Source organism: Sorex araneus, chromosome 3 (assembly GCF_027595985.1).
Source record: "Sorex araneus isolate mSorAra2 chromosome 3, mSorAra2.pri, whole genome shotgun sequence".
Classification (NCBI taxonomy): domain Eukaryota; kingdom Metazoa; phylum Chordata; class Mammalia; order Eulipotyphla; family Soricidae; genus Sorex; species Sorex araneus.
The window spans coordinates 229,226,282-229,252,028 of NC_073304.1; the positions used below are offsets into that span (position 1 = coordinate 229,226,282).

At 53.0% G+C, this 25,747-nt stretch overlaps 1 protein-coding gene across 1 annotated transcript in view; it reads right to left on the reverse strand.

Annotated features, from left to right (window-relative positions):
* Nucleotides 1-2,279: 2,279 nt before the first annotated feature.
* The window catches only part of FAM20A (FAM20A golgi associated secretory pathway pseudokinase), a 62,089-nt gene continuing 38,621 nt past the window's right edge, over nt 2,280-25,747 (reverse strand). Inside the window, exons 2-11 of the mRNA XM_055133757.1 lie at nt 12,642-12,826; nt 11,831-11,881; nt 10,908-10,986; nt 8,679-8,771; nt 7,561-7,676; nt 6,839-7,019; nt 6,051-6,160; nt 5,112-5,193; nt 4,180-4,239; nt 2,280-2,874 (exon numbers count right to left, since the gene is read on the reverse strand). Of these exons, the coding sequence (XP_054989732.1) occupies nt 2,625-2,874; nt 4,180-4,239; nt 5,112-5,193; nt 6,051-6,160; nt 6,839-7,019; nt 7,561-7,676; nt 8,679-8,771; nt 10,908-10,986; nt 11,831-11,881; nt 12,642-12,826 (1,207 nt within the window). The 3' untranslated portion in view covers nt 2,280-2,624. The remainder of the gene's footprint in view (nt 2,875-4,179; nt 4,240-5,111; nt 5,194-6,050; nt 6,161-6,838; nt 7,020-7,560; nt 7,677-8,678; nt 8,772-10,907; nt 10,987-11,830; nt 11,882-12,641; nt 12,827-25,747) is intronic.

The following is a 25,747-nucleotide window of genomic DNA, read 5'->3' on the forward strand; positions in this document are numbered from 1 at the left end:
TTCACAGTTGAAGATAGAACCTGATAGCATCATGCTAAGGGCAGGAAGGCTGTGGCGTGCCTTGCAGAGAATAGCTTCCTCCTGACTCACGTTAGAATATTGTCGGCCCTGAGGTTGATGTTAATGAACCAACCAAATAAAGCCTCTTTCTCCTTTAAGAGCGGATGCTTCCGTGTCTGTGGATTCGTAGGGACTTTTGAGACCACAAAAGTTACACGAGTAAGAGAATCGACTGCGGGCCATTTGGACTCCAAACTCAAATGGTCCTCCAGAGTTTGAGGAAGGTTAAGCTGAATTCCGCCAAAACTCCTTTCTCCCACGGCCCTCTCAGAAACAGAGCAGGTTAGCTGTCCGTAGTAATGGAAATGTTGCCATGGAGACAACGCTTGTGGCTGTGGACCACACACAGCTGGGTGCTGGGGATCGAACCTAGACCTCCCGTGTGCAAAACTTTCGCTCTTAGGTCCTTGGAGCCATCTAAGATTTTTTTTTTTTTTTTACAGGGAGCACTCTCACTGGCCTGGCAGTGTAGAGCTGGTGGCTTTGGGGTCTAAAGGATTGAGCTCAAGCCATGTATGCTCAGGGCCAGGCGCGTGTGCTCCCATCCGAACCATCTCCCCGGCCTAGGGATGAGAATTTGGATGTCAAGGAGAGTCACACACAGCCCGAGATGTTGGAAGAATTTGATGACTCAGAGTCCTAAAAGTGAAACCTTGCCCCCTTTTTGCCATCTTGACCAGTGATGGTGATGACGGCGTTAGCGGGGGCAAGAATGGAGTGTTTAAGGGTGTTGATTTGCTCTCTGTGTCCTAGGCCCCATTCTTGCTCCGTGTGTAACGGGCACTCCCACATGTGGGGGCGGGGGCGGGGGGAGGCGGGCAGCCCTGCAGACACTGGGTTCGACTCTCTGAGGCGCTGCAGTGTGTGCCGGGTCTTTGCCTGAATGTTTGTTTTTCCGTTCCAGGTATAATTACCCCGTCTCTCCTCCGAAGGGAGATCCTCACCTGAGCTGCTGCAGAATCCCCTCAGAACCAGACGCCTCTGGGTTCAGGCTCCTCTGTTGAAGAGCCCATCTTTTTATTATTATTATTATTTTTTTTTAATTTTTAAAGGGCATAAATAAAACTTCATAAGCCGGCTGAAATCCTGTTGGGTTTTTGTGTTCCAGTGAAAAAACCCCTTGCACTAAGCTGCAGACACAAGCCGCGGGGGTCCCGTGGATCTCCGCCTGGGCACTGTGTCCCCCCCGGTGGGTGGGGCAGGGGGCGGAGTCCCAAGTGGGTTCCTCCGTAGCGGGAGGGGGCTGGTCTTGGTGAGCCCTGCCCAGAGGATGGTGGCAGGTTCTGGGGACCGTGACCTGCCGCTGGTACCCTCCTGCCTCTGGACTGCCGCACATAGGTGGCAGAAGCTGGGAATGATCTCTCCAGTTCCTTACCTTGTCCCGCCTTGGGGCCAGCCGCGGCCCTCCTAGGTTCTGAGCCCCTCTTCTTGGGTGGGGTAAGGCGGGGGGAGGGGGGTTCGGGCCAGACCTAGGCTGCTCAGGGGGACCGAGTGGGAGTGACCCCTGGCAGTGTTTGGGGGGCACATGTGATGCGGGGATGGGGCGGGGAGGCCTGGCCCCAGGCCCTCGCCTTTGTCCGAGACACACACACTCCCCCACGTCTGATCGTGGCAGAGGGCGACTGCATTGTTGTTACTCGGGATTGCAGTCAGTAGGGTAAGAAAGGCTGCCCCGATAAAGGGGCTTAAGAAGGGGTCTAAGTTTCGGCTCTCAGCCCCACAGTGGGGTGATGAGGAAGGGGGGGGCCCTCCTGCTGTGAAGGGAGGGGGGGCAAGCAGGTCTTGGGAGGCCTGAGCTGGCAGCTAGGGACGGAGCCGGGCTAGAGTCGGCCAGTTCCCTGCTCCTTGGGGCCCCTGGGGGCACCCCTGGGTCTGATGAGGGGTACCCTGAGGGTCTTGGTCCTGGCTCCTCTTTCTGGACACTAAAGTGAGCATCCCCGATGGGATTTTACCCTTCAGATGGGCGGGTATGAAGGTTCTGTTAGGGCCCACCCCATTTCCTGGGGCCTCCTGTTACTGTTCCTGAGAGACGGGGGCTGGCTGGCGGGGGCGTCTGCACACAGGCCCCAGGGCCTCGTCTCAGGAGAAAGTGAAAGTGGTGCTGGGCCCCGGTTTGAGGGTTTCCGAGTTTCGATCTTTGGGATCTGGTGCCAGGGCAGATGTTCTATGTGGATCGGGAATCCCTCTCGGAGGAAGAAAGTAAGAATCCCAAGGCCAGCTCGGGTTCCGCTTGCTGTCCTTTTATTGTTACAGTTAACGCGCCTCCCGGCCCGGGGCTTCCAGACCTTCCAAGCCGACCCGTGTGAGTTCCCGGGAGAACGTCTGTGGCCTGGCGGACGCCGGTGCTTTCTGGGCGAAGGCCACCAGGGCCGTCCACGGGAGGAGCGGGGGTGCCTCGGAAAAGGGGGAGTGGTTCCCGCTTCTCTGCTAGAAAATTCCAGGGCCATCCTGCGTCCCGAGCTCAGGACTCGGCCTCCAGCCTCCATCGGGGAGGGCCGCGTGTAGCCGAGCCTGCTCTTGGCTCCGCGCTGAAATGGGCCACGGTGCCCCCCGCACCCCCCCCCTTAGCTGGTCACATCCGGGGTCGACTGTTCTTCGGGGCCATCGGCCAGGACCCACTGCTCTCCGTGGTCCTCCACGCAGCCGTCCACGGTCTTCAGGACGATCTGGAGCCTGCGGTCCAGGGCCAGCAGGTGGGGCTCGGTGAGGACGGGGCTGAGCGGGTCGTGCAGCAGGGACTCCCGCATCACGTCGCTCAGCCGGTAGTCGTCCTGGGCCAGCAGCTTCAGGTGCTGCAGCGTCTTCTTCTTGATTCTGGAAGAAGGACAACGTTAGGAAGCAGAGGGACGCAACAAAAGCCAGGAACCGGCCTGGACTCGCGGCGGAGGTAGCCCGTGGTAGCCCCGGTTCCGAGACCCAGCTAGGGCGCCTCCCCGGGGAATGGTCAGGCCGCCCGAGGCTTTGGGCTGGCAGAGGCCTTGGTATCCGCATCATTCGAACGCCTCATACCAGCCCGGCCCAGCCTGAGCGCGTCATCTGCCCTGGCAGACAGAACCGGTGCCACCCAAGGACCTTCCCAGGAGACTGAAAGCCGCTGAGACATTTCTGGTTGGTGAAATGATGCCGCATGCCTGGCTCTGGCTCTGCCTAGTGTCAGCCTCTGGCTTGTTTCTTGTCAGCTTGATGAGCGTGACAGATTCTAAAACCAGAGCGGGAGGCTGCGGTGGGCTAATCGACTTGGGGATTTTGATGTCTCTTTAAGTGGGAGTCTGATCTGGACTAGAGTTACAAGCAGCCTAATTGCCTGTTTTTTAATCCATTTTTTGATTTTCTTTTTGGGTCACACCTGGCGATGCTCAGGGGTTACTCCTGGCTCTGCTCTCAGGAATGACTCCTGGCGGTGCTCAGGGAACCATATGGGATGCTGGGAATTGAACCTGGGTCAGCCACGTGCAAGGCAGATGCTCTACCCGCTGGGCTGTCGTTCCAGTCCAACTGCCTGGTTTTTGTCATGATGATCCTCCTCTTCCTCCTCCTCCCTCTCCTCTCTTCCTCCCGCCCCCCTTCCCATGGAAGTCAGCCTAGGAAATGAGTAAAGACAACTTATGCCTTGCTCAAGTTTTTCAGCTGAAAATAAGGTGTTTGGGTTTTGTTTTTTCAGTGTATGAACATGTCTAGTTGACTCTGGGCATCATCAGTGGACAGTGGGTCAAGTCTGCCCAGAACACTGGTAGGGTATGGCATCAGGTTTGAGATTCTTCTGAGAAATGGTGGCCAGGCAAAGGTCTTCAGTGCTTCTTTTGAAGCTGATGAGGGTTTATGGGGACTTAACCAGGGTGTTGCTGAAAGGATGAGCAACTCGTGTTATTTATGAGCTGTGAGTCGGTTGGAGCAGAGGTCTGATGAGTCATATCAAAGACGCAGGCTCTGTGAAAGTGGGTGAAGGGCAGTTTCAAGCCGGCAACTGGAAGGTGTCCCAGATCACTGTAATTCACTGTGCTGCGTCTTCCTGGGAGCAACCTGGAGTAGGACTCGGTCCTGTCTCCTAGTGAGCACTTAGTTGCAGGCAGGATGTGTGTCAGAAGTGTGACCCGTCCTTGACCCCGCCCCACAGCTTACCTGCAGCACTGGGAGAGTGGCGAAAGGATGGAGAGCTCGTCGTGGGAGTGTCGACCAAACCTAGGAGAAGAAACAGCTTTCACGGTGGCCAGTGGCAGCTTCTTCCCTAAGGCTTTCGGGCTTTCTCTTGACATCACAGTGAGGGTGAAATGGCCGTGGTTCTGCCATTTCATCTCCAGACTGTCCTCGGGTCACAAATGGCAGGATTTTCCATCCATCCACCCAGCCATTCACCTACCCATTCATCCATCCCACTGACCCATCCATCCATCACCCATCCATCCAATCCATTTCTTTCCCACCCACCCATGTAACCATCCATCCATCCATCCATCCATCCATCCATCCATCCATCCATCCATCCATCCATCCATCCATCATCCATCCATCCATCCATCCATCCATCCATCCGTCCAGTCCATCTATCCATCCCACCTGCCCATGCACCCATCTGTCCGTCCATCCATCCATCCATCCATCCATCCATCCATCCATCCATCCATCCATCCACCCATCCTCTATTGATCAGTTCACCCACCCATTGATCCATCCATCCACCCATCTATCCACCCATCCCCCATCCACCCATCTAGCTATCCATCATCCATTGATTCATCCATTCACCCATTCACCCACCCATCTGTCCTTCCATCCATACTTCCATCCATCCTTCTATCCATCATCTTCTATCCTCCAACTATAGTGAGCTGGGGTCCTGTCGCTAGGAGCAAGCCAGAGTAAGTTATGAAAAGCCCTTGATTTCCACCAGTTCTCCTGGGCTCGAGGAGAGTCAAATGGTACTTAACTGAGAGCGAGAGAGAAAGGCAATGGAGCAAGTCAGGCAAAAGGGGACAGAATGGGACGGCAGAGGCCACTGGCTCTCTGCGCCCCTCCCCCCAGCAGCTGTGCGGCAGTGTGGCCGGGACACTCACCCTCTGGCGTTGTCGAGATGGATGAGGAACCCGTCATCCCCAAATTTGGTGAACATCTCATAGTGGTGACGGTCCATATTTCCTGTGAAGAAGGGGTGACACTGGGACAAGGGCCAAAGGGCCAGGGCCCAGGGCCACCTGACGTCATGAGAGGCCGAGCCTGAGCCTGGGGCCACAAGCTGCCGCTTGCCGGGTGGCTAATGTGGCGCAGAGGGAGAAGCTGAGCAAGCAAGTAGACCCAGAGTGGGGCCTGCGGTTTCCGCCAGCCGGGGCTGGAATCTGACCCCCTCTCAGCCCACAGCCCTCAGCTGGGACCTGGTACCACAGACAGGACAGACTGTCCCAGGGGGCCAGAATTGGAATGCGCGCCCCGTGACACCAGCTCCAAGTGCGTGTGTGTGTGTGTGTGTGTGTGTGTGTGTGTGTGTGTGTGTGTGTGGACCCCCCTCAGAGTCGTCTGCTTCTCCTTGTTGGAAGCTTCTCCCTAGGGGCACTCCCCTGCCCTCCCCTGCCCTCTCCCGCCCCTTCCCCTCCCCCTGCCCTCCCCAGCCCCGCCCCCTCCCTCAGGTCCCAGCTGCTGCCTCTCTACTTTTTTTTTTTTGCTTTTTGGGTCACATCCGGCAATGCACAGGGGTTACTCCTGGCTTTGCACTCAGGAGTTACTCCTGACGGTGCTCAGGGGACCATATGGGATGCTGGGAATCGAACCCGGGTCGGCCGCGTGCAAGGCAAACGCCCTACCTGCTGTGCTATTGCTCCAGCCCCATCTGCCTCTTTACTTTGTGACGGGAGAAAATACTTCAAGTTCCAGTCCCCTGGCCCCTTGTGGACCAGGTTGTGTACCCCCCAGGGTCGAGACGGCCTCTCCAGCAAGGGGAGCACGTCGACGTCTGTCCCCTGGGCCCACTGGGCTGCCCTCTGAGGTTAGCGGGGACCTACCGATCAGGAAGTCGAAGATGGCCATGTCGATGATGTGGAGTAGCCGGTGGCTGCTGTTGTACGGGTACACCTGTCGCACGGTATCGCAATACAGCGGGTTCACCTCCCACCTGAGGGGGAGAACAAATCCTGGGGCTGGAAGAGCCAAGATGGCAGGGTGTTGGGGGTCCTTGACACATGGCTCCTGTACCCCACCCCACCTGCTTCTCTCTAATCCGGTCCCAGGAGGAGCCTGGACAATGGCCCTGGGTTGGTGGGGGGTGGGGGGAGAGGCAGGGCTATAGTGTGTACACGGTGAGAAGGCTCTGGATCTTTCTAGAAGGTTCTAGATCCTTCCAGAGCTTGTTCCCTGGAGCATCCACTCCGTGGGGGTGCTCTCGTGGTGGCTGTGATACCTGCTCTGGTTCCTTCCCACCGTGACTGAGGGCACTCATGGATGAAGCGGGCTTCAGTGGGTGCCTAGTCTGGGTCCAGGAGTGGGCTAGGCCCTGGGGCACCCTTCAGAGGCTGCAGGGGGACCACCTGGCTGCAGGCTCTTTGCCTGTTGTATCCTGGCCTGGCTCCACCTGGGCCCAATGGCTGCTGGAGGGGCCAGCCCGAGGCTCATTTCCGTGGCCCCGGTGCGGGGACACACCAGGTTCTTCCTAACTCGGAGGAGGAGAGACCCGGCCAGTTGGGTGCACCCTGAGACAAAGCAAAGAAGGACCCAAGAAGGCAGGCGGGGGGAGGCGGAGGGGGGTTTCCGGAGCCAGGCAGGCCTTGGCCTCGGGGCTAGGGGCTCAACTCACTCCTCTTTCCCTGCCAGCGAGTAGGAGCGGATCCAGGGGTTGGGCATGGCCAGGCGGGGCGCCAGGTTGAGGGACGGCAGGAAGGCGGACAGGGAGCCCTCCAGCAGGTGGGGGTTGCCGCACACGGCGTACTCGGTCTTGCACATGTACGGGCACTTGGCGAAGAAGCAGACGTTGCTGGCTGGAGGGGGAGGGAGAAGAGGGGGGGAAGAGAAGGCTCGCGAGGCCGGGTCCCCCAGGGCCCCCCGCGGAGTGACGGGCACCCCTGAGCTTCCAGCGAGAGAGACAGAGACAGAGACAGAGAGACAGAGAGAGACAGAGAGAGAGAGAGAGAGAGAGAGAGAGAGAGAGAGAGAGAGAGAGAGAGAGAGAGAGAGAGAGGGCAGAGGCGGAGAAGACTCCGCCCCTACCACGGAAAGGGGGTGCGAGAGTTGAGGTTGGGGGGGGGTCCCAGCCTCACTGCAAGACCCCCTGGGACTTGAGTGTCCTCGATTTGACTGGGCGCTCTCGGGGCCCGGGGAGGGGGCCTCTCATCTGGCTCCTACCCCTCGCCCCCATTCGTCTTGTGATGTAGGTGGACCGGGGGTGGGGCTGGGGGGCCCACCCTATGCACTGTCAATGCTCCCAGCAAGGGAGACCTTCACGGGGAGAGGCCCCTGCTCCCCCCTGCCCCTCGCCCCCCATGACCCAAGCCCAGGGGGCTGCCCTGGCGGGGGCTCCACCTGGAGAGACGAAGAACACGCTCTGCAGGATTTCGTTCTTGGTGACCTCGAGGATCTCCTTGGTGACATTCACCAGCCGCCCCACGGTGGGGGGCACCCGCCTGAAGTCCAGGATCCTGAAAGAGAGGGAACCCGGCTCAAAGGGCAGGCCAGGAGGTCGGCGTTCGGAGGCTTGCCCTGACCGGGCCGTGACGGAGGGTTCTCTGAAGGGCAAACCTCATCTCAGAAGGGCGGGGAAAGGGGTCCTAGAGCAACCCTGCCCCTCTGAGCTGGCTTCCGGTCAGAGCGCCACGCGCCCACGTGCCCGAGCCACCTGGGGTCCAGTCCAAGGGCAGGATCTGGTTCTGCAGGGCCCAGGGGGAGGCCAGGATTGTGTGTTTCTGGAAAGTTCCCAGCTGCTGCCTATTCTCCCCACCCTACACCCTGAGGAACAATGGCTGGGCAACGGGAGGGAGGAGATTAAATATTTTCTTTTTCTTTTCTCTTTTTTTTTGAGGGGGGGGTCACACATCATAACCAGTGATGCTCAGAGGTTACTCCTGGCTTATGCATTCAGGAATTACTCCTGGCAGTGCTCGGGGGACCATATGGGATGCTGGGAATTGAACCTGAGTCAGCTACATGCAAGGCAAATGCCCTACCCGCTGTGCTATTGCTCCAGCCCTGAGATTTAATGTTTTCTATTTCAGTGGGTGTTTTATTTGTGTGTGTGGGAGGGTGGGGGGTGGCACACCTAACAGTGCTCAGGGCTTACTCTGGGCTCTGTGCTCAGGGATCAGTCCTGGCAGTGCTCTGATGACCCTATTCGGTGCTGGGGTTTGAACTTGGTTGGCCAATGCAAGGTACCCACGGTACTATATCTTGGGCCCCTCCTTTCCTTCTTATCCATTTCCTTCTGGGACAGGGGCCAAAGGTGCCTGAGAGGACAGCACTGGCCCAGTCTGAGCCCCCCGTGCCTCCAGGAGTGACCCCGGCAATGAACCAGGCGTCATCCCCAGCACTACTGGACGCGGCTCCAAAGCCAAGGGCGGGTGGCACCTTCCGGGTGGCATGGGCACCTGCGTCTTTGGATTCTAGGGGTGTGCCGAGGGCCGTGGCAGGCGGTGGGCCCGGCCTACCTGTCCAGGTGGAAAGCCGCTATCTCGGCGTTGTGTCTCTGAAAGTCGATGAAATAGAAGAAATCCTCAGGCGTCTCCTCATCTCGCTGCTGTCTGGAGGGATGGAAGGAATCAGGCCCAGGACCCAGGCCCCAGGCGTGGGTGCAGGAGGAGAGCTGCTAAGCACGGCGGGAGAGAAGGGAAAACGCTTTGAGTTCCAAGGGGCTCCTCGGGCAGAACGCCTGCAAGGTGGGCACCACTCGTGTCCGATTCCCAGCATCCTATAGGGTCCCCTGAGCGCCACCAGGAGTGATTCCTGAGTGCAGAGCCAGGAGTAACCCGTGAGCATCGCTGGGTGTGACCCAAAAAGCAATAAATAAATAAATAAATAAATACATAAAAGGATAAATGAGAGAGGACTCATGCCCAAGAGATGCCCTTTCTCCTGAAAGAAACAGAACCACTGCGATTCCTTTTGGGTTAGCCCTGTCGTGCCTCGGAGTCATGAGTTTACAGTCTAGGAAGAAAAACATGCCAGACCTCAAGGACATGGACATCAAGGCCCAGACATCTGACCACAGATAGCAAGGATGGTTTGAGCGTCGCCAAGTGTCTCAAGCGCTCTGTATGCTGTTTTGCTTCTATACCTTGGCTTCCGTGAGAATGAGGCTGGCAGGGGGCACCCTGACACGCAGGCATACACCCAGGCATGTAGGCAGGAGGGCCAGGGCTTAATATACCTTTAATCCAGTTCATGATAATCATCCCATAATTAATATTTTTTTTTAGGCATCTGAACATTTCTTGTTTCGTATCTTACCTTGGTTACTATTTTTACTTAGGTTCTTTAATCAGCTAGATTCAAAACCCTTTTTTTTTTTTGTAAAGTCATTCACGATGAGTTATTACATTTTACATTCAATATCCCAACACCAAGTGCTATGTCTGACTCTGTGCTCAGCAGTGACCCCTGGTGGCGCTGAGGGGACCATATGTGGTGCCAGGGGTTTGAACCTGGGTGGTGGCCACCACAGCTCCATGCCTTCCTTACTGTCCTATCTCTCTGGTCGTGGTGGGGACAAGCTTTAAAGGCATCCACTCGCTGTTATGAATGAAGTAGGAGGGAATTCAGAGGTGTCACTGACTTTGTTCTAGCGTTGCTTCACTCTCTACTTTTGCCATCCCGACCAGTAGAGGCCGGAAAGAGCAGTAAATGTCTGGAGAGTGAGAGCACTGGGTGGGAGCTGGTGTCAGTCAGAGTGGGAGAATGTGGATTCACTCAGTCATCCGACCGCTGGGCCTGAACCTAGCTCCCCTGGCCACAGCCAGGAGATGGGAGTTGCTGGCCCCTCTGGGTGTGAGCAGCTACTGAAGTGGACATCACCACCAACGGCCTGGCTCCTGGACTTATCAACGACCCAGAGACAGCCATGCAGGGTGTGACATTTCTGCTTAATTCTAGCTCTTCTGTTTCTGGTTATCTCCACCCTCGATAGCTCTAGGCTTGGGAAATTTGTGCATATACTTATCACCGTGTCACTGTCATCCTGCTGTTCATCGATTTGCTTGAGCGGGCACCAGTAATGTCTCCATTCGTCCCTGACGTGTGCTAGTGTAGCCCAGTGGCATATTGGGGGCTCTTTCAGGGTCAGGGGAATGAGGGACCATCATTGTTATTGTTTTTGGCATATTGAGTATGGCACGGGTACCTTGCCAGGCTCTGCCGTGTACATACATATACATATACACATACATATACATATACATACACATACATATACATACACATACATATACATACATATACATATACACATACATATACATACACATATACACACATACATATACACACATACATATACACATACACACATACATACATATACACATACATATACATGTACATATACATGTACATACACATATACCTATATGCAAATGACTTTTGGGCCACACCCAGCAATGCTCAGCACTTACTCTGCACTCAGGAATCACTCCTGACGGTGCTTGGGGGACCATACAGGATGCTGGGGATGGAACCCGGGTCAGCTGCATACAAGGCAAACGCCCTAACCGCTATATTATATCTCCAGTCCCAGGTTGGGTAAATTTGTCCCAGAGTATTCCCTGAAATAAATGGCTTGAAAATTTTTGGACTTTTTGAGGTGGGTGAGAAGCGGTGAGGGGGGGCGGTCAGGGGATTTTCCACTCCCTGCGGGTGGAGGGAGGAGGAAGGCAGTCACTTACCTCATGGGTTTGAACATGGCCTTCCCAAAGTCCGAGAACCTCAGGACCAGCTTCAGGTGGACCCCACTGGGCTTCACGACTGTCAATACAAGAGGGGTTGAGCCACATGTCCGGCCCCAGCGCGGGGCTGCCCCGTCTGCTCACTCAACAAACCCCAGCCAGCTTCTTTTCTCGGAAGGCCTCTGAGACTCGGGACTGTTTTGCAAGGCCCGTGGGGCAAATTCCTTCACCTCAGGCCGTGATGGGGAGTCAGGGACTTGAGACAGTCTTGTGTGTGTGTGTGTGTGTGTGTTTTTTCCTTGCTGGGAAATGGGCAAATAACGTAGGTTTTCTTTCCTTTCTTTCTTTTTATTTTTTTGCTTTTTGGTCCACACCTGCTGTTGCACAGGGGTTACTCCTGACTCATGCACTCTCAGGAATGACTCCTGGCGGTGCTCTGGGAACCATATGGGATGCTGGGAATCAAAGCTGGGTTGGCCTTGAGCAAAGCAAATGCCCTCCCCGCTGTGCTATTGCTCCAGCCCAGTGGGTGCCATATTAAAAGGCCAGTGCGACGCCTCGCCCACACCTCAAACGGGATCCAGCATCCCTGGGGGACTATTGATGCCCGGTGCCGAGCCCCCGGCCTGGACCACTGCCCCTGACATATAGAAGGGCACTTTCATCCCTGAAGGAGGAGGTCCAAACTCCAGACTCTGATCGAAAAGCAGAGTGGGGTCAGGGATCCTGCATCATTTTGCATTTGGGGGCAGGGTAGGGAGTGTGGGGGGCCCAGTCCTGGGTCTGTGGAAAGAGAGCCTGGAGGCCTCATGAGCTCCTGGGGCGGGGGTGCCCGGGTGGAGGGGGAGCAGCGGGGACGCTTGGCACATCCCGGGCTGCGGCGGTGGGGGGCGGGGCCTCGCGGGCGGGGCGGGGCTACTTACTCTGGCTGCAGTCACACGCCCCCAGCAGCGCCTTCTCGTCCTGACTGTAGTCTGGAAGTGGGCAGAGGGGGCCAGTCAAGCCGCGCGACTCCGGAATGCTGCTCGCCCGGGGGCCCACGCTTGAGGACACGCGCGGGGAGACCGAGGCAGCCTGGAGACCCCAGTGACACCCCCCTCCCCCGCAACACCGAGGCTGTGGTCCCTGCCTTCCTTCCTCTCACACCCATGGCCACAAGCTGCCAAACTTATTTATTTTATTTTGAATTTTTGGCTTTTTTTTTTGGGGGGGGTCACACCTGGCGAATTGCTCCTGGCTCGGCACTGAGGAATGACTCCTGGCAGTGCTCACTCAAGGGACCAGATGGGATGCTGGGCATCGAACCCGGGTCGGCCGCATGCAAGGCAGACGCCCTCCCCTCTGTGTTATCTATGGCTCCACTCCCTTCTGCCCAAATTTATCTCCAGCAGTCCCCGGCGTGGGATGCACCGGGCACGGACGCACACAAAGCTGACGGGGGCTGGAGTCCCAGCCAAGAGGCTCAGTTTTCCCATCTGCAAAGTGGGTGTGAGAAGGTCCCCTGGCTGGCAGAGGCCTTTGTCTCTTCAGTGACAGGGCTCCTTTGCCCCCCTTCCTGGGGCTCGGGGTGACAGGACCCTCAGGGGGGGCTGGATGGCTTCCAGAGGGGAAAAGGATCACTTGGGCTCCCCAGGCGAGAGGCGTCACTTCAGCCTTTCCCCCTGGAGCCTGGACACAGACGCTTGGCTCGGAGGGAGCCCCCCACCCCCTCCCCGCCGGCACCCTGAGCCTCACCGGCGCTGATGGTGGGAAACTGCCTCATGTCGTGGAGGAGTTGGCTGACCACGGTGCTTGACCGGGGGTACAGCCCATGGCGGTTGATTCCCAGGTGGAACTGGAGCCAGCTGGCCCCGGTGCGGAGCTGTAGCGGGGGGTCCAGGGATGTGAGGTTCATTTGTTCCTTATAGATCTTGTGTCGTCTGAAAGAACCAGAGGAGTTCGGGGTTTTTGTTTTCTGGGTTTTTTTTTTTTTTTTTTTTGCTTCTTGGGTCACACTCAGCGACACGTGACACTCAGGGGTCATTCCTGGCTCTGTACTCAGAGTACAGAGTACTCTGTACTCCCCCTGGCAGTGCTTGGGGGACCCTATGGGATGCCGGGGATCGAACCTGGGTCAGCCATGTGCAAGGCAAACTCCCTCCCTGCTGTACTGTCGCTCTGGCCCACTTTTGCGGTTTTTTTTTTTTTGGCTTTTTGGGTCACACCCAGCGATGCTCAGGGGTTACTCCTGGCTTTGCACTCAGGAATTACTCCTGGCGGTGCTTGGGGGACCATATGGGATGCCGGGGATCGAACCCGGGTCGGCCGAGTGCAAGGCAAACACCCTACCCGCTGTGCTATCGCTCCGGCCCCCAACCAGTTTTGTGTTTTTTAAATGGCAGAGACCCACCCTGTCTGGATTTTTCTGTTCATCCTTGCATCCATTTCACAAGAATAGATGACAAATGGGGACAAGGCTCATGAAAGGCAGGAGCAGAGGGTGAAGAGTCAGGGGCTGGGGAGATGGTTGGAATTGTCTGGGGTGCATACCAGATGAGCACTGGGTCCCGAGTTCCATCCTCGGCCCTGCATGGTCCCTTGAGCACTGTCAGATGTGACCCATGTGGCCCCCAAAGACCTTCCAGTAGAGCCACGCCCCTCCCCTTGCCCACTCATTAAGCCAAGCACTGCCAGGAGTGACTCCTGGGCCCCCTGGCACAACCTGGGGATACCTTCACCCCAACCCCCGGCCACGTGGAGTAATAGTTAGGAGCCAGCCCCCGAAATATGCATCTTAGGAAGTGGTCCTGGACCGCTTTATGAACTTGGTCATGAAAATGTCTGCATCTTATTTTTTTTCCCCCAATGTGTTTTTTTTTTTTTTTGGATCACACCCAGCAATGCACAGGGGTTCCTCCTGGCTCTGCACTCAGGAATTACTCCTGGCCATGCTCAGGGGACCCTATGGGATGCTGGGAATCGAACCCGCGTCGGCCGCGTGCAAGGCAAACGCCCTCCCCGCTGTGCTATCACTCCAGCCCCTCCCCCAGTGCTTTCTGATCTAAGAAGCCAGGAGAGGCAGAAAGAAGGTCACTGGCAAGGATGGCCAGAGAAGGGAGGAGTGTCCATCAGAAGGGCCGAGGAGCATGAATTAGCCCCCAAATGTTGTCTTGCTGTGGTGGCTTCTCTCCCCAGGTAAGAAAGAAAAATGTCAAACACCACAAAGTCCTCGGGGAGGGGGTGGTGGTGAGAGACTCTGGTTTAGTTTGGGCACAAGCCGCGGGCACAGGACATGACCAGAGCAAAAGAGAAGGCAGATACATCCACGGATGGAGTTGGGGTTGAGACGGCAACATCACAACATTTGGGGGAGGGAAGATTCGGGTGGCAGCCTGTGGCTTCTGGATCGGGACGATGACGAGGTGGTATTTGGTTGCAGGGAGCAGAGTTGGTTGCAGAGTTGGTTGCATTTGGTTGCAGGTTGCAGCCTGCCTGAGTGGGGGACACAACGAGCCCCAGGAGAGGTGGCCGGGGGCTGCACTTATGGTCTTTCGCAATTGCTGCTCAGTGACTGGGTTTCCATCTTGGTGGTGTTTGAGTCTGAGGTGACCGAGCAACGTTTTCTTCAAAAATTAATTTGATCTTTAAAGTGATTGAGTACCTCCTCTGCCTATTTATCTTAATTTTTTTTTTAATTTTAGTTTTTTATTGAATCACCGTGAGATAGCCCATGACAAAGCTGGTCATGATTGGGTTTCAGTCACACAGTGTTCCAACACCCAACCCTGCACCCGTGTACATTTCCTTTTAAAATTTTTTTTTTAATTCTTTTTCTTTTTTTGCTTTTTGGGTCACACCCGGCAATGCACAGGGGTGACTCCTGGCTCATGCACTCAGGAATCACCCCTGCTGGTGCTCAGGGGACCATATGGGATGCTGGGACTCGAACCCGGGTCGGCCGCATGCAAGGCAAATGCCCTCCCCGCTGTGCTATTGCTCCAGCCCCGCAGTGTACATTTCCTACCACCAATGTCCCCAGTTTCCCTCCCATCACCCTTAGCTCCTCTTCCTCCAGTCTGTCTGTATGGTTCTGCTCTCTCTCTCTCTGTCTCTCTCTGTCTCTCTCTCCCTCCCTCTCCCTCACCTCCCTCTCTCTTTATCTGCTCTGCCTATTTCTTAATATAAAGGTAATCTTTGAGACTCGGTACCAAGAGTTGAGAACAATTGGCACACCAAGAAGGTTATCCTCTTTGTCTGGCGGGGGAAAGGTGATGTCTCTCCTTCTTGGCCTTTGAGATATCGGATCAAATTTTGAGTAACCCAGGGGGGCGGGGAGAGAAGCTTCCAGAACAGATGTTTATTTCTCAGTCCCGGAGGTTACCAAGTCCAAGAGTGAGATGCTGGCAGCTTCCATTCCTGATGGTCCCCCAGGCTTGAAGGCAGCCTGGTTCTTACTGTGTCTTCCCGTGAAGAGAAAGAGAAAACTCAGGTGTCCTCCCCCTCATGGGAAGACACTGAATCTCCTCCTGGGGGATTGCCCGTGTGACCTCATCCATAAACAAATTCCTTCCCCAGGGCCCTTATTTCCAAAACCTTCCCACTGGAACCTGGAACTTCAACACAAGAATCTGGTGGTGGTCCCTCGGCGCCATCTTGCCGCGTTCAACAGAGAAGAGGCCAGGCATTCTGGTGGGCAACTTGGCCGGAGAAATGCTCCGGACCCAAAACCGGGCCAACAACACCGGGGATCCGGACGGAGGAGGTGCAGCCACAACACCTTCTCCAGATGGAGCCCTGGCGACACTGAGCAGCGACTAACATGGCTCCGGCTTGCGGGACTGGGACACATCCGAGCCGCGCGGCCGAGTTAGCCATGTTTTAGACCTTTTCTAAAAACTGAAAACATGCAATCTTTTAATGGAAAACCAATTATCAGATGCTTCCTTAGTAGGGCTGTGTTTCTTTGGGGGAAACCCCAACAACAATAGTGAGTTTTGTGTTGCAATATGGAACGTAATCAAGGTAAAGAGAAAATGAAGTGAAATTCTTCAGTTACACAGTTTGGGGTGGGGGGCGGGGGCGGGGGGTATACTGGGGATTTGGGTGGTGGAATATGGGCACTGGTGAAGGGATGGTGTTTGAATATTGTATAACTGAGAATAAACCTGAAAATTTTGTAACTTTGCACATGGTGATTAAATAAAAATTAAAAAAAAAAAATAAAATATTCCCTAAAAAAAAAAAAAGAATCTGGTGGTGGTGATGGGAGGTATATGAACCTTTAGTCGATCACGAGATGGGTTTTCTTTCTCTACCCAGCATCTCTGCACAGAGCACTCAAGGAACGCATAAAATCTGACTGATCAGCGTTAGCTTTAGTCGTTTCAGAAATGGGTGAGGCTCTTCCTCCCGAGAAAGGCCGATGGATTCTGAGAGAGAGCAAATTTCTCTGGACTCAGTCAGAGAACGTTTCCAGGAGGCCCGAGGAGGTGGCTGAGCACCTGTGTTGCATGCATGAGGCCCTGACTTCCCTCTCTGCAACTGCCATTGTGGTCCCTGACACCACAAGTGTGCAATCCCCAGCCCCCAGCAACCACATGTGGGGGGGCACCCCGAGCCCCTAGAACATGTGAGAACAACACAGGGAAGGGAAGGGGAGGGAAGAGAAGGTTTCTAGGTCCTTTTTTTGGAATGGGGTGTCAGAATACTTTTTGAACCCAGGGAGGGCAAAAATAAATCAGCGGTGGACAAAGAAACCCAGAATGTTCCAGGCAATGCCTGTCTACCCTTTTTCTGCTTGTGGAGGCGTCTTTTGGGTCCGACAGTCACACTCACAAAACAGCAGTCTATCCTGGCCCTCTCCATCCGTGATGGCAAGTCTTCTAGTTGTTCATGCCGTCAAGAAGAGGTAGAGAAAAAAAAAATCCAAGTTCTGTGGCTGGAGCAATAGCACAGCGGGTAGGGCATTTGCCTTGCACATGGCCAACTTGGGTTTGATTCCCAGCATCCCATATGGTCCCCTGAGCACCGCCAGGAGTAATTCCTGAATGCATGAGCCAGGAGTAACCCCTGTGCATCTCCGGGTGTGACCCCCCCAAAAAAAAATCCAAGTTCTATCAAATCAGGAGGTCGTGGGTGTCAGTGTACTCTGGGAATCTGGGGACTGAGTTCAAGCAGTGCTCAGGGATTACATCTGTCTCCGCACTCAGGGGTCACTCTTGGCGGAGCTCATGGGACCATATGGGGGAGCTGGGTATGGTACCTGGGCTGACTGTGTGCAAGACAAGCACACCACCTGCTGTCTTGTCCTGCCTCAATTTCCCAGTTGGTGCCATGACCAGCAATGACAGGATCAGCCGAGCGCTGTGTGTTTGGTTCAGTATGTTTGGGAGAAGCAACACGTCAAGGGACCTGATCATGGCCTCAAATTTAGACTTCTTATTGGGCACACCCCCAGCGGGAAGCAAGATCTGGGGAGCTGGACTTTGGGTCCACTGTTTCAGGGATTGGGTCTTGATCCTGATTTCTTGTTTACTTGTTTTGGGCCACACCTCATGGGGCTCACTTCTAGTGGTGCTCAGGGGACTGTGTGGTACTAGGGATCAAATCATGGGTTCAGCCCATTGGGCCATCTTTCTGGCCCTCTTGTTGATTGATATCTCTCTCTCTTTTTTTTTTTTTTTTGCTTTTTGGGTCACACCCAGCGATGCTCAGGGGTTACTCCTGGCTTTGCACTCAGGAATTACTCCTGGCGGTGCTTGGGGGACCATATGGGATGCCGGGGATCGAACCCGGGTTGGCCGCATGCAAGGCAAACACCCTACCCACTGTGCTATCGCTCCGGCCCCGTCTTGTTGATATCTCTTGTGGAGGCCCCTTTGATGGCTGGGCTCCGGGTCTAGTTTATATTCCTTGTGTTTTTTCTGCCACCTACTTCCTGGATGTTTGAATTCAGGGTTCTACCAGCTTCCCTGTGTGGATAGGTCTCACGTGCCTCCCCAAGGTTTAATCATCTGACCAGGTCCAGCTCCTTATGTTTCATCGATCATATTCCTTGTGTCCTGGTTATGTCTGTCTAGGACCCTGAAGTGTCTTTTTTTTATTTTTTATTTTTTTATTGAATCACCATGTAGAAAGTTACAGAGCTTTCAGTCTTAAGCCTCCGTTATAGGGGAGGATATGTTCCCAAGCTCAACACCCATCCCATTACCAGTGCACATTTTCCACCACCAGGAGCCCCAGTATACCTCCCTCCACCTCCACCCCCGCCTCTGTAGCTGATAGATTTCACTTTACTTTGATTACCTTCAATATTTCAAAAAAAAAAACTCACTATTATTGTTTGGAGTTTCCCTCCAAAGTCAGACCTGCTGAAAAGGAACCATTTGATAATGTTTTACATTGCTGACAATTAAGAGATATGAGGTATTTATATGAGGTAGCTATATGAGATATTAGCGGCCGCGCGGCTTTGGATTTCTGTATTTTAGTAACAAAGTCCAGGGGATTTTCTGCCAGAAATTACATCACTGCAATCTTTCACTTCCCTTTCGTGGTGCTCATAAGATGGAAAAGCCGAGAGAGAGAAACCCTTCCCCGCTGGCGCCGCATGGGGCAGTGGCTCAGTTCACAGTCTAGAGACATTTCTGCGAGCTGCTGGGGCCCAAAGTAGTTCAGTTGGCCTCTGGGATCATGCTCGTGCAGCAGTGGAAAAGTAGGACCCTGAGTCTTTTTTTTTTTTTGCTTTTTGGGTCACACCTGGCCACGCACAGGGGTTACTCCTGGCTCTGCACTCAGGAATTACTCCTAGCGGTGCTCAGGGGACCCTATGGGATGCTGGGATTCGAACCTGGGTCGGCCGCGTGCAAGGCAAACATCCTATCCACTGTGCTATCGCTCCAGCCCCGACCCTGAAGTGTCTTGACTGAGTCTGAAAGCACCTTTCTCCTGCTGACTCTTCTCCTGCTGTTTTTTCCCTGTCCTTCGCTCTTCCTGACAGATGACCCGATGACCATCCCCAGGGAAGCAGCCTCACTGGCTCAGTACCTGTATGTCCATGTAATCTGGCCAGTCTTCCTGAGCGCACCCTTTCTTCTTCTCACTCATCCTGCCATTTCGTAGTTTCTGTTACTTGCATCTTAATTCTAAAAACGACCGACTGGAGAGAAAGACTTGGCGAGGCTGAACTGCAGTCTGCGATACTTGCATCGCGGGTGAGAGCCAGGGCGGGCATACCGGGTAAGAGGAGACACAACCAGCAGGAACAACGGCCGAGGAAGCCAAGAATGTTGGAAAATGACCTCAGGCTTGGAAGGAATCTGAAAGACCATTTAGCTCAACCTCCTGCTTCTCTCCTGACATTCTTATTTTATACTTGACCAGCTCCAGAGAAAAGGCACACCCTATGCAGAGTAGCTCAATCAATCAGCCCAGCAATATTAGAAAGCTCTTTCCAATAGTGAGCCAAAATCTTTCTATAACTTCCATCAATGAGTCTTGGTTTTATTCCCTGGTGTGGCGTGTTTTTACATTATATTGCAGTCGTTTAAATATTTGAAGATTGTCGTCACATGACACAACCTTCTTCAGGTTAATTTCTTCTTTTTTTTTAATTGAATCACCATGTGGAAAATTACAATGCTTTCAGTCTGAAGTCTCAGTTATACAATGCGGAAACAACCATCCCTTCACCAGTGCCCATATTCCACCACCAAAAAAACCCCCCAGTATACCTCCCATCCCTCCTCCCGCCGCCCCCGCCCCGGGTAACTGATAGATTTCACTTTACTTTCTCTTTACTTTGGTTACATTCAATGTTTCAACAGAAAACTCACTATTATTGTTAGGAGTTCTCCACTAGAGTCAGACCTGCTGTGAAGAGATATGAGGTCGCAATAGCGACCTCGCGGTTTTGGATTTCTGTATTTTAGCAACTAAGTCCAGGGAAATTTCTTCCAGAAATTGGATCATTGCAAGCTTGTATCTCTCATTAGTGATCCTTATAATATGGTGGTCGCCACGCCCTCCCCCCCGTCCCCCGGCAAGGAAAAGGCGAGAGAGAAAAACCTTTCCCCTCCTGGGCAGGCATGGGGCCTCGGCTTAGTTCTCAGCCTGGAGACATTCTGCAAGGAGCTGCCGGTACCAAAAGTAGTTTAGCTGGCCTCTGGAATCATGCTCGTGCAGCTGCGGAGAGGCCGCACACGTGCAGCCCCGGGGATCACATCTCGGCGGAGGGCCCTTCAGGTTAATTTCAACCATCCCTTCTCTGTCCTTCATAGGACACAAATGTGCATTCGTTTGTGATCGTGTAGTGGGTCTTCATTTCCCTCTTCTTTCTTTTTTTTTTTTTTCCCTCTTATTTCTGACACTTGCTCTGAAGGGCAATATTCTAACATGGGTTACCCAGTATGCAGGGGAGAGAAGGATAACCACCACCCCACTTGAGATGTTTCTCTTCTCTCACTGTAGCTAAACTCGAGGTGTTTCATATCAGTGCAGCTACAGAATGAATTTGTTCACGGAACTCAAATCATGCACTTCTGAGAAAATATGAAAGAGTTCATGGTTGATGGAGTTCTAAAGCTGGTCCCCATGATGCCATCACTTCATGCCTGGAACCTGCAGAGGGCACGTTCACCTGAGTCAGGGAGATTAACCTTGCAGAGTTCTTTCTGACTCGGAGGAGAGGTAGAGGCAAATACTGAAAGCTTTACAAGGCTTGCATGCTCCACTGCATGACTTGAGAGATGGAGGGGACCAAGGGCAAGTATCACATTGCTGAGAGTAGCAATGGCTGGCGGTTAGCCAGGAAAGAGGGATCCCAGTCTTACAACCCAAGGGAACTGAATTCTACCAGTTATTGAGGTGAGCCTGAGAGCAAACCTTGGAGGATCAGATGAGGATGTGGTCAGTGGTCAGCACGTTGATTTCTGTTTTATGAGATCCTGGCAGAGCACCCGTTCCACCGCCCAGACTTCTGGCCTATAGGACACGTGGTAGGTCATTTCAAGTTATTTGTTACATAGAAGTAAAAGCAGGGCTGGAGTGATAGCACAGTGGGTAGGACATTTGCCTTGCTTGCGGCTGACCTGGGTTCAATCCCCAGCATCCCATAGGGTCCCCCGAACACTTCCAGGAGTAATTCCCGAGTGCGAAGCCAGGAGTAACCCCTGTGCATCGCCGGGTGTGACCCAAAAAGCCAAAAAAAAATTAGCAGGTACAGATTCTGTTCACAGGAGATTAAAAAGTGAAATTTTTTCATTTGAAGCATATTAATATATATCCTAAGTCATCTATTTCCTTAAATCTAGAAAAAAGTTTACTTAGAGTTCTGCGGGGCTGGAGTGGTAGCACAGCAGGTAGGACGTTTGCCTTGCACGCAGCCAACGGAGGTTCGATTCCTCCGTCCCTCTCAGAGAGCCCGGCAAGCTACCGAGAGTATCCCGCCCGCATGGGCATGGCAAGCTACCCATGGCATTTTCGATATGCCAAAAATAGTAACGATAAGTCTCACCATAGAGACGTTACTGGTGCCTGCTTGAGGAAATCGATGAACAATGGGACAACAGTGCTCCAGTGCAGTGCTAGAGTTCTATTGTACCTTGAAAGGGTTCAATCTTTGCTTTGAAAAATTTGTGTTTCTGAGTTCTCCAGGACCTTTCGCTTAGGCTGCAGAACTGTCACAGTGAGAGGGACCTTGGGTTTAAACGGCTAAAGAAACCAGGCAGGAAGCAAACATGAGTGAAAAACATAGGCGGAAGGTGATGAGGAGGAGTAGGAGAGGGTTAGCCCAGGAGCCACCGCTGCCACAGCACACGGCGTCAGGTCTGTACTTGCTCACTCACTCATTTATTCATGCATTTACTCACTCACTCAGTCACTCATTTACTCACTCATTTATACATGCATTTATTCACTCACTCACTCACTCATTTATTTATGTATTTACTCATCTATTCACTCATTTATTCACACATTCACTCACACATTTATTCATGCATTCACTCACTCATTTTTTCATGCATTCACTCATTTATTCATGCATTCACACATTTACTCACTCATTCACTTATTCATTCATTCACATATCCACTCATTTACTCATCCATTCATCCACGTATTCACTTAGTCATTTACTCATTCACTTAATCATTTACTCATTCATCCACTTATTTACTCATTCATTCACTCATTTACTCATCCATTCACTCATTTACTCATTCATTCACTCATTTACTCATTCATTCATTCTGTATTTGCTAGCAAACAAACACCAGACTTTCCTCGCATGAAACTGAAATTTTCCTGGAAAATCACTTATCCTGGGTTTACAGAAGAGACTAGAAATCCAAGATTTCAATCAAGAATGCATCACCTCCTTTTTAAAAAATGTTGATTCCAGTCACAAATGTGCCTGTGTGGGCTGAGACTTTATCCAAAGGAAATGAAACAAGAGTGTAGACGTCTTGGAGAGATGTCTACACTCCCATGTCATTGCACCATTATTCATCAGAGTCAAGATAGGAAAACAACTCAATGTTGGCTAGTGACTGAACTGATAAAGAAAATACAGTACATGTACAATGAAATATTAGCCAACTTAAAAAAAAAGAAGATAATCCTGCCCTTTGTACAACACGCATAAACTTGAAGGCCATTATGCTAAATGAAATAAGCCAGACACAGCAAGACAAGGATCGTAAGATCTTACTCATATGTAGATTCTGAAATCATCAAGCTCACAGAAGCAGAGAGGAGAAGGATGGCTTGCCAAGGGCTGGCAGGAGGGGAAAAATGGAAAACATCTGTCAAAGGGTACAAAGTTTCCAGAGGAATATACCACACCAGATCGCTAATGCATAGCAATGTCACTCTAGTTAATGATGCAATTTCACATACCAGAAATTGTTGATCTTGACTGTTTTCAACACACATGGTAACTCTGTGAGCTGAGAGCTATGCTAATTAGCTTGACTATGGCAGCTATTCCATTACACACACACACACACACACACACATATGTATATATATACTCATGCACTAAGATAGTAAGTTTTAGAAAGTTTTTGGGCCAGAGATACAGTACTATACTTGCATGCACCCAACCCTGGTTCGATTCCTGGTATCCCACATGGTCCCTTGATCCTGCCAAGAGTGATTCCCTGAGCACAGAGCCAGGAGTAATGCCTGAGCACCGCTGAAGGTGGCTTCCCCACCCCTCCACCACCCCAGAAAAACTTACCATCTTCACCTTTCAAGGAAGCTGGAAAAATGAGCAGTACCCACAAGAGCCAAAGCACGAGCAACACGGCAGCCAAGTCAAGCTCTTTGCCTGTGGTGCTAAAAGCAAGTGCGGAGTGATATCAACCCGCCTTCTGCACATGCTCAGCTCCGGGGAAGGAAATTTCTACAGGAGATAAGGCCGTGCAGCAGCTATGAAGACTTGGATCTCCAAGCAAGTAGAGAACAAGAGGCCTGGGGCTTCTGGCAGAAGAGAGCAGTGTAGGAGCTCGGGGCGGGGGATGGCTGGGAATGCCTGATCTCATGATTCCAAGTAACAAATGCAAAACGAATGTTTTATAAGAGTCAAGGGAGAAGGCCAATTGTTGCCCCGGTCTGGGGCCCGCCTCCAGCTTTTCCTGATGCGATTCGCATTTGTTTTTATTTGAAGAGATGCTCAGGCTGGGATCTAGTTCCCAAGGCTACTTCGCGGCCAAACTATGTGCCAGCCGAACTCTCTTGGGAGTCTGGTGGAAAGGCTGGAAAATCCTGAGCTAAGTCAGCCCTCCCGGACTGGGAACACAGTGCCCCACAGAAACGCAAGGAGAAAGGGAAGTAGCGCTGCTGGCCGCTGACTCAGCCCCGCCTGGGAAGAGAGAGGGGAGAGAGGGGGTGGAGTCTTCTGAAGTGGTTGATGAGTTCCAGCTACAACAGCAGCGCGGGACACAGCAGCCACCTGGGAAAGCAACTGTGGCAAATTGGCTGCAACTTCTGGGCAAGACAATGGCTCTGTAGAACATCCCCATTTCTCCCAGGGGCGGGGATGCAGGGATGCTTGGCTCTCGGGCTTGCTCTTCTGCCCTTCCAGGGGCCTGGGCCTCCCACGGGGGAGGAGGGAGGAGAAAGCAGGGTACCGGGGCTGGAGCAATAGCACAGTGGGTAGGGCGTTTGCCTTGCACGCGGCCGACCCGGGTTCGATCCCCAGCATCCCATAGGGTCCCCTGAGCACTGCCAGGAATAATTCCTGAGTGCATGAGCCAGCAGTCACCCCTGTGCATCGCCAGGTGTGACCCAAAAAGCAAAAAAAAAAAAAAAAAGCAGGGTACCACTGTTTCCTTTCTCTTGTGGGGCGGGTGGTTGGTGTTGCTAAACTAGAACGATCAAGAGTCATTTCTTTCCGGCCAGGAGCTTCGCTAGGGTGTCCTTTGCCTTGGACACCGTCCAGCAGGGTTGACAGGGAGAGTCATCCTAGCCATGGGGGAGAACTCACATCACTGGCCTTGACACAGGCAGACTGGGGAGGGGGGGGCTTCCTCCCTGTCCTCCGACACACACCGGGGCCACCAGCTCTGCAGCACAGTGTGGGTCTATCATCTGATTGCGGTTGTGTGCTTGCGAGAACTTCCCTGCTCCCCCTCACCCCTGCCCCCTTTGTGAATTTAAGAGGTGGGGGGAAGGATTTCTGTGGACCTGCAACAGTGAATCTCTCTTTTTCTTTTGGAGTCTCTCTCGATAATCCTAGCTTTAAAGCCGGTCTCACTTTCTTGTTGTTGTTGCTTTTTGGGGGTCACGCCTGGCTAGGCTCAGGGCTTACGCCTGGTCCTGCACTCAGAAATGACTCCTGGTGGTGCTCAGGGGGACCATCTGGGATGCCAGAGATCAAACCTGCATTTGCAAGGCAATATGCCCTCCCCGCTGTACTATCACTCTGGCCTCTATGCATATTTAAATGCGTCTCTTGGGACGACCGGGAAAGCTGTGCACTTTGCATGGGTCCGAGGCCTTTATATTTTCCTTCGCACACATTTCCATAGAGATGGCAGTCCTCTTTCCTGTTGGTAAGATCCTTTTCTCTGATACAACGTGCAAAGATTTTTCTTTCCCCACTTTTGTTCATCTTTGGACTTGCCTGAGGGTGATTTTATTTTGCGTGAAAGTATTGATTTTGGAGGGGAGGGGAGGATCCCAGGGATGGTACCCAGACCTCACACCACATGCAAGGTGTATCGGTATATGCTCTATCACTGAGCGGTATGCTTTACCCCATGCTATTTTCTTTTTTTAATAACCAGTCCTCTTATTTGTGGCTCTGAGTACTGTGTTTCTCAAATCATTGTGTCTCCTAGTATCTTATGGTATCATTATTTTCCCCATTTGGTTTTTTTTTTTTTTTTTTTTTTTTTTTTTTTTTTTGCTTTTTGGGTCACACCTGGCAATGCACAAGGGTCACTCCTGGCTCTGCACTCAGGAATTACCCCTGGCGGTGCTCAGGGGACCACATGGGATGCTGGGAATCGAACCCGGGTCGGCCGCGTGCAAGGCAAACGCCCTACCCGCTGTGCTATCACTCCAGCCCCCCTTCCCCATTTGGTTTTATTTTAAAATGGTTCTTGTGGGTTTGGGGACCCCACCCAGAAGATCTCAGGGGCTACTCCTGGCTTTATGCTTAGGGCTCCCTCCTGGTGGGCCTCAGGGCACCATATGTGGTACTGGGGTCGGAACTGGGGTAGACCACATACGGGCCAAGGGCCTTAATCCTTGTATTATCTCTCTGACTCTCATTTTTTTTTTTTTTTTGGCTTTTTGGGTCACACCCGGAGATGCACAGGAGTTACTCCTGGCTTTGCACTCAGGAATTACTC